General features: G+C 34.8%; 1 protein-coding gene across 1 annotated transcript; it reads left to right on the top strand.

Moving 5' to 3' along the window:
• Positions 1–3,839: 3,839 nt before the first annotated feature.
• LOC132189042 (CBL-interacting serine/threonine-protein kinase 8-like) lies at positions 3,840–10,133 on the top strand. The gene is made up of 14 exons (XM_059603518.1): positions 3,840–4,276; positions 4,411–4,473; positions 4,574–4,645; positions 4,738–4,845; positions 4,919–4,993; positions 5,098–5,151; positions 5,254–5,379; positions 5,626–5,715; positions 7,399–7,521; positions 7,961–8,080; positions 8,788–8,904; positions 9,151–9,207; positions 9,333–9,407; positions 9,574–10,133. The coding sequence occupies exons 1-14, from the start codon at positions 4,118–4,120 to the stop codon at positions 9,673–9,675; spliced, it is 1,341 nt and encodes a 446-aa protein (XP_059459501.1). The 5' UTR covers positions 3,840–4,117; the 3' UTR covers positions 9,676–10,133.
• The last annotated feature ends 2,271 nt before the right edge of the window (positions 10,134–12,404 follow it).

The following is a 12,404-nucleotide window of genomic DNA, read 5'->3' as shown; positions in this document are numbered from 1 at the left end:
TGGGACATGTGACTTGTTGTATACTCTTTTTGATGAAATTGGATGACGAAAATTGCATAATTTCAAAATCTTAAATTCCCCTAAAATTTCAAGGGATCCAGATCCATTAGATGCATCCTCAACAAGGCAAAGAAAATCAAGCATTTACAGCGAATCTTAGCCTGTCTCGTTTGAACGGACTGCAAACAGAGCCCTTTTCCAAATTTCTTTTCCTCACGCCTAGTTTTTCCACCCTCCGATTGGCATTTCCCTCTATCCTCCCCTTTAGTTTTTTTTTTTTTTTTGTCATTTAGGCTTTGGATGTCAGATCTATTGTTCTTCCTCCAGCTCCACCCTTACCGGTCCCCGCACCACTTATTGTTGATTTCTATTCCCGCTCCTGCACCCAACACGCCGTTATGGCGAGCGTGAGCTACAACCGCCGGCGTCTCTTTTGATCTCAATTAATAGATCCTACGCTTCTCTATCCCTTTGTCTCTCTTTTTGTGGAGACTTTTTGTATTTCACATCTCGAATTGATCTCCATTACAACTTATTATATGTTCTCTTAGTCTCACTAGCCTTTCAGAAATTGGTCTACAACTAAGAAATTCAAGAGTGCCAAGGGTTGCACTCACAACAATCCACCACGTTCCCTTTTGCTTCAACTATCTCAAGGGTTCCTCATGCATGGAGCTGTTAGTTTATGTTGATCTCGTTTATAAAAATTAAAAATACAAAAATACCGCTGTTGTATTTTCTTCCAAACTAAAATAAATTAAACAATGATTGAGGGATTCATGAGACGAAAGGATGCTTTCTAGTTTAGAATGAACCGGAGAATATCTACTATTCCGTCTTTTATATCAAAATGATAAAAGTGTCATTTTACATATTACTACTCTCTAGTTCAAATGAATATATAGGAGAGAACCCAACGGGTGATGCTAAAGTGAACGTTGGCGTGCATGAGCTAAAGGGAACGCTGGCGTACCATGCACGCCAGCCCAAATTTTTTTTTTTTCTTTTATAATTAAAAATATTTTTTTAAAAAAATTTTGCTGGCATGCACGTTCCTGTATCATGACCTGAACCCAAATCAACTAAGCGGACTATCAACATCTTATATATGCAATTAACTTTTTCTCTTCCATTGTTTTTTTTTTTTTACAGAGTTTTTCCTCTTTCTTTTGACCACTGATGGTCTCGTTTGTTTTACTCAGCGGAGGTCATGCGACAAACCCTTTTGGGTTTTGTTCCATTTATGGACCTTCGCCTTTTATTAGGCCTCTTTGGAGAAATAATCGAGTTCATTTAATATCCAGTTAGTTATAGTAGATGAGTAATTTTATATTTTTACTTTTTGAGGGACAAAAATATAGTCTTCTACAATAACTAATTGAATATTCTCCAGTTCAAATGAAATAGATAGAATCCTAATTCCTCTTTTGGCGTGTAAGTTTGTTTGATAGATCAGGTCATTTATTTGACTAATTCCTATTTTGGCGTTTAACTCCCTGTCATCTTTATGATTTATTTTCTTCTAATTTTTCTTTCCATTTTTCTCAACATTGAATAGAAAAGAAAAAAAAAATAAAATTTATTTCTCTCTTCCATAATTACTTTACATGTGATGTGATGGTGCTTATCATAATTATCCAAACAAAAATATTATAATACTCCCACTACGCTCTATCTTTTCTGGGTGGGGGCAGCCCAGCAAGTGGCTTAGAAAGGAAGGTGCCTATGATTGCAAAATTACCCACGTCTCTTCTCTTTTCTTCTCATCAACCAATTAATTAATTAATTAATTAATTATATGGAGTTGAATTTCCCCATATTTGGTACAATTAATTATGAAGCAGGTGCTTTAGCACTACTATTAAATAATGGAATCATGTACTCATCTTGTGATTTGATTTGATATTTCTTCTTTTTCAATGGATACAATTTGTCCGATTCCGATTCTCGGCGGCTATTGTTAGTAATTTTTATATAAAATTTATTTAAATAAATAAATTTTGAATTACTTAATCATTTATTTGAGCATATTATTTACCTAAATTACTACTAAATTCAACAAACAAATTTGCTATAAATCATTATTATCGCAAATTTATCTGGATAATACATTACACATTCAAACTTGACACTTCCTGATATTGAGTAACATTTGTTGGTACAGTTAGCTTATAACACCCTATTCTTGCTTTGGAAATATCCAAACCATTGTTAACATGTTTTTTAAAAGGCTTTTATATATATATATATATATAACATAAAGTTAAAATAATTATAAATATTTTATGAGTATTTTAAAAATACATTCAAGGCTCTCCTCCATCCATACCCTATCTTGTATATTAAGAAGAGATTGCTTCGCCAATAAATGAGTAGCCAAGTTAGCTTCTCTCTTCACGTGACTCGCCACCCAACTGCTCTTTGTGTATAAGACACTAAGTATATCCTCAACAACCTGTCTGTAAGAGCTCAAATCTTTGTTCATATTTTGTAGTGCTTGAATTACATGAAGAGAATCACCTTCCAAAATAATGTCTGGCAGCCAATTAACACTAGAGTTTTGTCATATGATTTAGTTATTATAGTTTTTATTATAATTTTTCACAAATTTATGTGACAATTTACAGTTTATAAAAATTAAATAATACGCATGAGATTGGTCTGGTTTAAAGATCTGAATGTGGTGTAAAACTCCATTTTAACTTCTTTATAGTTTAAACCTTTTTCATATCAATTTTACAATGTGTGAGGAATCATTCCCGAAAATAATGTGAAAAAAATAAAATATTAAAGTCAAAGGTGAACCCAAAATTTCGAGATTACATAATTCCCTCTTACCTTAACCCCACCAACAAATAAATAATAATAATAATAATAAAAAAGTCCCTTGTTGGTCCTTACAATAGTCACAAAAATCAAAGGCCGGACAGCCGGAGGATCATTGTCGTTGTCTGTCCCAAGGACAAAATCTGTTTTTTTTTTTTTTAATTAAAAAAACACTGATTCAAAAGATAATAATAAATTATAAATGAATTTTACTTCTTTTATGATAATTTTAAAATAAATGAATGTACTACATCATCTATAATTAACGTAAAAGCAAAAGGATATGTAATAAATAATATGTTTTCTAAAGTTATTATATTCTAGACATTTTATTCTAAAGAAGGTTAAAAAATTTTTATTTTGAATCAAATTTATTTAACTTAAAAAAAAAAAAAAACCCTTAGAAAAATAAGGGGTGTTGGACTGAGATAGTGGCCGAGGTATTGGTGGGGTGGCCACCACTTAAAGCCCACCTTCGGGTGCCTACCTGTGGCGGTATTCGAAACCACCACCAATCCATCTACTCTCACTCTTTTAGTTTTGGATAAGATAATTTAAATTTCAAATGAAACGGAAAGAAATATACAAATATGAGGGGCAAAATTATCCCAAAAAACTTTTTCTTTAATTTTAATTATGTGGCATGCATGTGCCAAATAGCACAACATAATGTCGTATTAATGGGTGTGATATGATAAATTACGCACGATATAGACGGGTCGTTAATTATTTGGACGGCGGATTGATAAAGAGATTGATTTGAAACACGCTAAAATTTAAATGTTGAAATAATATAAATTTAGAAATATGAAACTAGATTGAATTCGCCAAAAAAGATTTAGGACTAATATTGATTTTTTTTTTTCCCCCCGATATTTGTCGTATGTTATTTGCTTAAAAAAGAAAAGGAAAAAGAAAGAAAAAGACTAATTAGCCCATCTGTCAACAACTACTTTCATTAGCTCGTCACACCAAACCTAATCCCTCCAAAATATAAACCAAACGGGATTCCCCATAAAAATTCAAAAGATTTCTTCATTGCTCTCGTTTTCTTTCTGAAAATCGAGTCGCCTGGAATGCCAAATTTTCCACGATTTGCTTTTCCTTTTGCTTTCTGACCTAACGATTAAGCTTAATAAATATTTAGGAAAGTGAAAAGAAAAAAGGATGCCTATTACTAAAGCTTCGTTTATTCTTCTTTGCTGAAATATCTTTCTCTTCTGCTGCGAATGCTGAGATTGAGCTGCGGGAAAAGATAATTTGAGAGAGAGGGAGAGGGAGAGGGAGAGAGATGGTGGTGAGGAAAGTAGGGAAGTACGAGATCGGGAGGACGATTGGCGAGGGAACATTTGCGAAGGTTAAGTTCGCTCAGAACACGGAGACCGGTGAGAGCGTCGCCATGAAAGTCCTCGATCGCAATACTATTATCAAGCACAAGATGGTCGACCAGGTTATGAGATCGATCGGACGGTCCCGATACCTCTTTTGATTTGATTGCTTTTTTGCCATGTGTGCTGCTCTGAGCATAACGATATAAACATTAGATAATCTTGATCATGGTGTTTGATTGTTATTATCTTGCAGATTAAGAGGGAGATAACGATAATGAAGCTTGTCAGGCATCCTTATGTTGTTCGTCTTCACGAGGCATGCTAATTGTTTGCTGAATTCTATAATTTGGACATTGATTTTACAGTTATTTTAACGCTTCGTGCATACTCTCACCCACAATGGTTGTTTTCTCTAGGTTCTAGCGAGCCGTACGAAGATTTATATAATATTGGAGTTCATCACAGGTGGTGAATTGTTCGATAAAATAGTGAGTGGTCTAATTTTAGATCCAGCATCAAATTTGTTATTGGGGGTTGTTTTCTTATTTCGCTTTTGAGCTAAGTTCCATGATTTATGCAGGTTCGTCACGGACGACTTAGTGAAGCCGAAGCTCGAAGATACTTCCAGCAGCTTATTGATGGCGTGGGTTATTGCCACAGCAAGGGAGTCTACCATAGGGACTTGAAGGTTCTCCGGAGCGCGGCTGTTCAATTTTAGTTTAGAAAGATTCTTATAATAACCGTTTCCTTTTATTTTGCAGCCTGAAAATCTTCTATTGGATTCCCTAGAAAATCTAAAGATTTCAGATTTTGGTCTGAGTGCATTGCCTGAACCAGTGAGATTCTTGTTGGAGTTGTCATTGTCTTAATTTTTTTACATGATTATAATCTGTGTGAGATGATATCAAATGGGTTTTTACTTGGTAATGTTTGCACCTAGGGAGTTAGCCTTCTTCGGACAACATGTGGGACTCCCAACTATGTCGCACCTGAGGTAATTATAAGGGTGACTAGCTTTTAAGTTGGGTTTGGCATTAGCTGATATATATTTCTTAATGCATGCGTATCTATCGACTATTTTCATTTTTGGCTTTAGGTTCTCAATCACAAGGGTTATGATGGTGCTGTGGCAGATGTTTGGTCCTGTGGAGTCATCCTTCATGTTTTGATGGCTGGATATCTCCCATTTGATGAGCTTGATCTCACCACGCTATATAGTAAGGCACGGGCTATTATCATGAGTACTATTTTTGATGATTATCACGCAGATAAGTAGCTTTGCATGTTGCAATCAGCAAATTTTTTTTCATGATGGGTGTAAAAGTCTTCAACCAATATTTTGCTTTAATGGTGCAAACTCTGAAAATTAGTAAAATTAGCCACATTTCTAATAACCGAAAGCACCTGTGCTTTGCATCAAAGATGTTAAAGTTTCATAGGTATCATTGTTTTTAATTGTTTTCTGCAGATTGAGAAAGCAGAGTTTTCATGTCCATCCTGGTTTCCAGTTGGAGCAAAATCCTTGATTCATAGAATTTTAGATCCAAATCCTCAAACTGTAAGTATTGGTTCTATGACAAGACATTTCTTTTTATATTTATAATTTATGCATTCTCTTGGCTGCGTCTGATAATGAGGGTTTGTGACAAGGGCTCAAACTCAATGGTTTGGAATCAAGTTGATGAAATGACGATATGAAAAGCTTGAAATGCGATAATACATGTACCACTTCCACTTTCCCTGTTACTGTCCTCCTGACAGTCTGTTTCTAGAGCATCAGTACTTTTGGTAATTAGACATCTGACTTGGTCTATGTGGTGTGGTTGGCCCAAACTCTAAGCCTGCACCGAGAAAAGTTTATTCTTGACTTCATCATCACCTTTTCCATTCTATTATTTTCTTACATATCTTCTTTTCATTTTTTTTTTTTAATGAAATAATGTTCTCGTGTCAAAGGGGATGGATTACTATTCAATCAAGTGTGGATAAAAATGCATAAACAGATAAACTGGCTGTTGCAGTCATATTTTCTTGCTAGGCTAAGAGTTTTTTGTTGTATGGGTCTCACACAAGCAAACAATGTCTTGAAATATTTCCATGTGAAAGTATATTCAAGTAAGCTAAGTATGTGCCTGGACCATAAAAGTCGATATTTTTACTTTTGGTTATCTAGTTACTTAAATTATCCTGGTAAGTATTGGCATCCTTTTTATGGACTTCAAATTGTTATTTATTTGTGAGCCACAAATTGAAACAAAGCAAGTTTAGTCTGATGAGATCTCTTACTAGAAATAGAAAACTAAATGACCTCTTAGAAAATATTTATCTACTTCATTTTCCTTAATGGAAAATGGAAAGCTTGAACCTTTTTTCTAAGTCATATTAGTTGACATATTGGGTCAAATGTAGCTAATAATGGAAAATTATTGCATATTTAGGGTGCCTCCCCAGAAGGTTAAGTCCTACACTGGGTGAGTGGATTGTGATGGTGTTATATAAGTATCAAGTCCCACATTGGTTTCTTACTAGGTGAGATTGGGTGTTGTAAGTGATTTTAAGGGTCTCCAATTATAACTTGACTAGTTATTTTCAAGTCATAGTGCAGATGTGGCTAGCACATTCTCTAGGCCATGGCAATTAAGAAATAAGAAATACTTTTTATATCTCAGCATGTAGTAATCCAATTTTCCTATTTCCTTGACATCACTGATTTGAACTGATTGGTTTGTTTGAAAATCAGCTGTGTCCTACCATTTCTCGTAGACAATCAATGGAAGCACAATAAAAGCATACCCTTTTTAATGGCTTAGGAAGGCTAATGATTGAGGCTAATAATTCTGATATTGCTGCAGTTTGATTGAACATCGGTTATGTTCTCCTCTTCTAAGGGATATTTTATGATGATATTAGACAACCCATTGAGCCATAATAATATCACCCGCACCCCCTTTTAAGGGCTTAAGGGACCCTTTTGTTTGATGCTCATAGCACTTATTGTACCATTTTAGGCCACCTGAAAGATGTATTTCCTATTGGCATTGCCTTATAACACTAGGTAATTAATGCTGAGCACAATGTTAGGTTTGTTTTTATTTGAAGTTAGTGCATTAGTTCCTTCACTGTTAAGTTCCTTCTATCGAATGTTTGTACTACTAGTAAAAGTGGCTCAGTGCAATTGAGGCTTTGATCTGCTTACTTTGGCTCTGGTTGTTTCTGACTAGTTCCTCTCTGTCCCGTGCAGCGTATTACTATTGAAGAGATCAGAAATGATGAATGGTTTAAAAAGGGTTATGTTCCTGTCAAACTTCTTGAATATGAAGATGTAAACCTTGATGATCTAGATGCCGTTTTTGATGATTGCGAGGTTGGTAAGGCTTTGAATTGCTACGTTTCCCCCCCCCCCATATGATGTCTTCTTTGATTGAGAATTTAACGTGCATTTGGTTTTATTGTCGCCATAAAGGTTTGACTATTTGGTTTATGTTGTAATTGGAAATGTTTATTGCCTGCAATCACCAAATTCTCCTAGTATAGGTGTTGCTCCTACACTTAAACCACAAATGGGAGGATAGGGCAATCCTTCTTGATCTCTACCATCCTCCCATTATTGACTAATGTAATTATATTGTTCTTGACGGCACTCTCCTCTCCTACCCATTCATATAGATAGTATACCCATTCAAGATACTGATATACACTGAATACATGTAATTGTCTGACTCAGGTGTCTTTGCTTATTTGCATTGGTTTGGTAATAATGTGCTTTGTTCTTTTAATTCTCTTGAAATCATGGTTTACTGTAGGAACAAAGGGCTGACGAGCGATGTGGGAATGAGGACACGGGTCCTTTGATTCTTAATGCGTTTGACTTGATAATTCTATCTCAAGGATTAAACCTTGCATCGCTTTTTGATCGTGGCCAGGTATGGGTTATTAGTTTTTTTATTTTTAATATTCATTAATTTCATTTAGCTCATAGCTACTTGAGCAATACCATCACTAGTGTGAAAATATTAAAATATCATATAGATCAATGTCTTACATATTGAGCTGTGATTTGAGGACACACAATTGTCATGTTCTGATACGAACATGGACATGAGCTGTTGGACAGGCAACTTCTTGAAACCTAGACTATGGGACATGGATATTTATGTGTATTTGAGGATTCCAGTTGAACAGATGTATTGATCAATGTAAAGTGCTTCTTGGCATGTCAAAGAAACATATAAGTGAGGCACGATAATTTGTACTCGGTAATAGCTACTTTAACAAAAGGCACACAGTCTTTTACTCCTAAGCTTTTCTTAGGTAACTAAAGGTGGACATTACTATGAGTTCCAAAACAGGTGTCAAACATGTGCTCTCTCTATATAATGTTGCCAATCATCCTTAGGAGGAAGTGCCACACATATCACAGAGATAAGAAACCCCGTGCAAAATTGGACTTGCTAATATTTTCTGTACTTTTCAGCTCTTAGTACTTCAACTTCAACGCACCTTACATGAGTTACATCAGTAATATAATAAAACCTCAATATCCTGCAATAAGTGTATGTTTTCATTATATACTTTAATATATGTTTCCTAGTTCCATCAAGATGTTCAAATTTCTTGTCCTCACTGACAGGACTCTTTGAAGCATCAGACACGCTTTCTTTCACAGAAGCCAGCAAAGGTCGTTTTATCTAGTATGGAAGTTGTTGCACAATCATTGGGTTTTAAGACTCATATACGCAACTTTAAGGTTAAACCTCTCTGCTTTTGCTATTATAATACTCTAGCTTTTTCAGCTTTTCTATTTTGTTTACTCTTTCTTTTCTTTTTTTCTTGGCAGTTATTATTATTAATTTTTTTAATTGATTCATTCTACCAATGAGTTTGTCCTATGGCCCCCTTTTTTCTGCTCTATAGATATATAGTTTATTATGGGGAAGTAGTCCTGCCTATAGTACTTTCAAGCTCATGTATACAACATTGTGTTAAATTTCAGATGAGAGTGGAAGGTCTTTCAGCAAGTAAGGACAGTCTTTTTTCTGTTATTCTGGAAGTAAGCTTTCTGACCTGACTTCCAGATTTTTACCTGCTTCTTAATTTTTTCATCTGCTCCCTTTTTTTTTTTTTTTTTTTTTTTAATATTAATATTAATTTCAATTTTAATTGTTTTGGCTGAAGATTTTTGAAGTTGCTCCGACATTTTTAATGGTAGACATTCAGAAAGCAGCTGGAGATGCTGCTGAATATCTCAAGGTCAGTTATATGTAATTTTGTCATTGCAGTCATATTTATTCAAGTATTGTCCTAGTAGTTTACTCGTTAGATTGTGTCACAGATCCGTCTCCCAGTCTGCCCCCATGGCCCCCCTCCCCCGGTTTCTTGGTTTTGAATCCTGATAAGAAAGTTCCAATTTTTGCAGTTTTACAAGACTTTTTGTAGCAATCTTGACGATATCATCTGGAAACCACCTAGTGACTCAACCAAATCAAGGATCACCAAGGCAAAGAGTAAAAAGCGTTGATTTTGTTTCCTGTAACATAATCTAGTTGGTTACACATCCCAATCTAGGGTTGACCCATAAGTTGATTTTGTTACCTGTAACATCATCTACTTCGTTACACATTCTTCTCTAGGGTTGACCCATATAGGCGCTCGATGTTACAACTTGAGGTTAGGACTACAGCTTCCCTAAAGTGCAATCCTCAATCCCTTTGTAAACCAAACCCTCAACCCCCCTCCCCGTCTTTCTTTTTTTTCTCTCCCTTTCGAAAAGGAAGAAGAAGCAGAATTAGTGTTGTACATCCCTATTTATTCCCTGCCAGTCTAGTGCTAGGTTTAAGTCGATGGAGTACAACTTTGTTGATGAATTTTAGCGAATGTAATGTTATTGTTCTTTAATTGCCAAACATAGTGCTAAGTTCAGAACTTATATTTTGTTATTTTTTGGGGCTTGTATTATAGTGAGATCTGTTTCAGTTTTGTGATGACTCTCTCTCTCTCTCTCTCTCTCTCTCTCTCCATTTACTGTTACTTTCTGGGTGCATCGTTTGAAGTTAGGTAAGCTCTGCTGGTGACCTTGCTTATTAGGCTGGAATATGACATTTTCCATTTCAAGTTTTGGTGACCATCCATATTAACACGGGATATGACAGTATATACACACTCTGTAAATTTGAATATGGACAATGAAATGGATCCTCTAGCTTACTTGAATCAGAGAGGATCTTGGGTTGGGGGTATTTTTTTAATTTATTAAAATTTAAGTTATTATTTTAATGTAATGTGGCACTAATAGACTGCAAATTTTGCTGAAAATTCACTAAAGGACTCATTTCAAATTCTTGGTAAACTTATGTAGTGAAATTTGAAAAAAAAAAAAAAAAAATCTGAGGGAGAAATTTAAAAAGGCGCTTTGATTTGTAAATTTATCTTAGATAAAACGTAGAAGTTGTTAGCTTAGAAAAGAGGACATTGTGTGCTACAAGGATTACCTAGAATTCTCGGTCTTGAAATGAGATAGGGGTGCGATGCCTACTTGAAATGTACCTCAAGCCTTGCATCTTACCCTTTTATTTCCTGTCCAATTTTTTTAGACTGAGAGAGGAGGTGTGAAGCCTACTTGCGTGGACTCTCTGTACCCCGCCCTCATTCCGTTCCGCCCTCTCATTTCTAACCTGAATTTCTTAAAATTTGGATAAAGAATTATAGGGAGCGCCCAAAATTGATTGATGGGCTTGGACTCAACAAATAGTGGTCGAACATAAATGATAGCACAATTTCTTCATAATTACAAAGTCATATAATGCCATTGCTACTCGCCCTTTTCCATCATGCTAGCCCCTATAAATAAATAGGAAAAGGTTTATATATCTTTTAAACTATTAAGCTAATTGTTAATGTTCCTCTTAAAGCCCGTAAAAAGACCATAACATTTTTTTAATAAAACAAAATTACCCTTGCAATTTTTTTTTTCTTAAAAAAAAAGAAGCTAAAAACTAGAAAGAAAAAAAATGGTGGCTCGGTAACCCCTCGACCAAATTAGCAAAATAGACCATAACAAAAAACAATATCCAACCTTTTTCCCATCAATTACTTAGAAAAAAAAAAAAAAAAAGTAGCATGCAACCTGAGGGGTGTAAACGAGTCGAGCTTGAGCGAGTTTTCCTTATTCAGGCTTAGCTCGTTTAAATTTTACTTGCTCGAGCCTAGCTCAAGGGCGAGCCAAAAAAATTAAGCTCGAACTCATAATAAGTCTAGTTGAGCTAGCTCGCGACTTGGCTCTTATATTTAATGTTTTATATATATATAAATTTCAAGTACTCTTAAATGGCTTAAGAAGCCAGTTTGCATAAGCATTTGCTTAGCCTAACTAATCGAATATGGAGTTTGAGTCAATACAGCAAGACACTTGGTTTCAAAGAGAGAGGATATGCATCTTTTTATAGATAAGTAAATTTGGGGATTGGTGTTTTCTTAGCAATGTGAGACAAGTTAAGATGTATTCAGACTGCATTAGGACAACGCCCCCTACAAATTTTTTTTTCCAACGTCTCTCTCTCAATCTCCCTCATAAGTCATAGCGCATCTTCCACCTGAACTCTCATTTCCCACTCTCTTACTCTCGCTCACCAAACAGGTAGTAATAGTGTTCGAGTCTATTTGATTCTTCAATAGTTTTTACCTTTCGCAATCTTCTTCAATAACTTCTATTTGATTCTTCTTCCTTTCGTTTGAGTCTGCTCTAATTGAATCGGAGTCTTTTTAATGATTGCTCTCTATCTCTCTCTTTGATCATGAAAGATCTAGAATTTTTCATTTTCTAACGCTTAAATATAAATGCAATTTTAAGATTTTAATAATTATGAGATTTATAATTAATTATGTGTTACTTAGTTTATATATATATATATATATATATATAAACATGAGCTTATACAAGCTTGCTCACGAGCCTAATTGAGTCGAGTCGAACTTGTTTCGTTTAATATTCAAGCCATGATTTATGTTCATAAAGTGTTTCATTTAATAATCGAGTCGAGTACGAGTCGATTCGAACTCGCGAGCGAGCGGCTTGCTCACTTAACACCCCATGCTATTAGAAAAAATAAAAAATAAAATAAAGATGAAAGCGGATGAAAGTTTGATGAAAATTGAACATTTAAAATTATTGGTTTCATTTTTTTTTTTTTTGGTTGGTTGCTTGAAAATTACATCGTGACATACTGACATAATCAATTAGACCGTTTGATG

The sequence above is a fragment of the Corylus avellana genome, chromosome ca8 (assembly GCF_901000735.1).
Source record: "Corylus avellana chromosome ca8, CavTom2PMs-1.0".
NCBI classification, from domain to species: domain Eukaryota; kingdom Viridiplantae; phylum Streptophyta; class Magnoliopsida; order Fagales; family Betulaceae; genus Corylus; species Corylus avellana.
Note: the sequence above shows the minus strand (reverse complement) of the source record. Positions and strands in the feature narration are given on the sequence as shown.

Bases quoted from the DNA above. Each gene is read 5' to 3' on its own strand.
- LOC132189042 (XM_059603518.1), top strand. From the start codon at position 4,118: ATGGTGGTGAGGAAAGTAGGGAAGTACGAGATCGGGAGGACGATTGGC. The intron at 7,522-7,960 runs GTTGGTAAGGCT...GGTTTACTGTAG, and splicing joins CCGTTTTTGATGATTGCGAG to GAACAAAGGGCTGACGAGCG. The intron at 9,408-9,573 runs GTCAGTTATATG...CAATTTTTGCAG, and splicing joins ATGCTGCTGAATATCTCAAG to TTTTACAAGACTTTTTGTAG.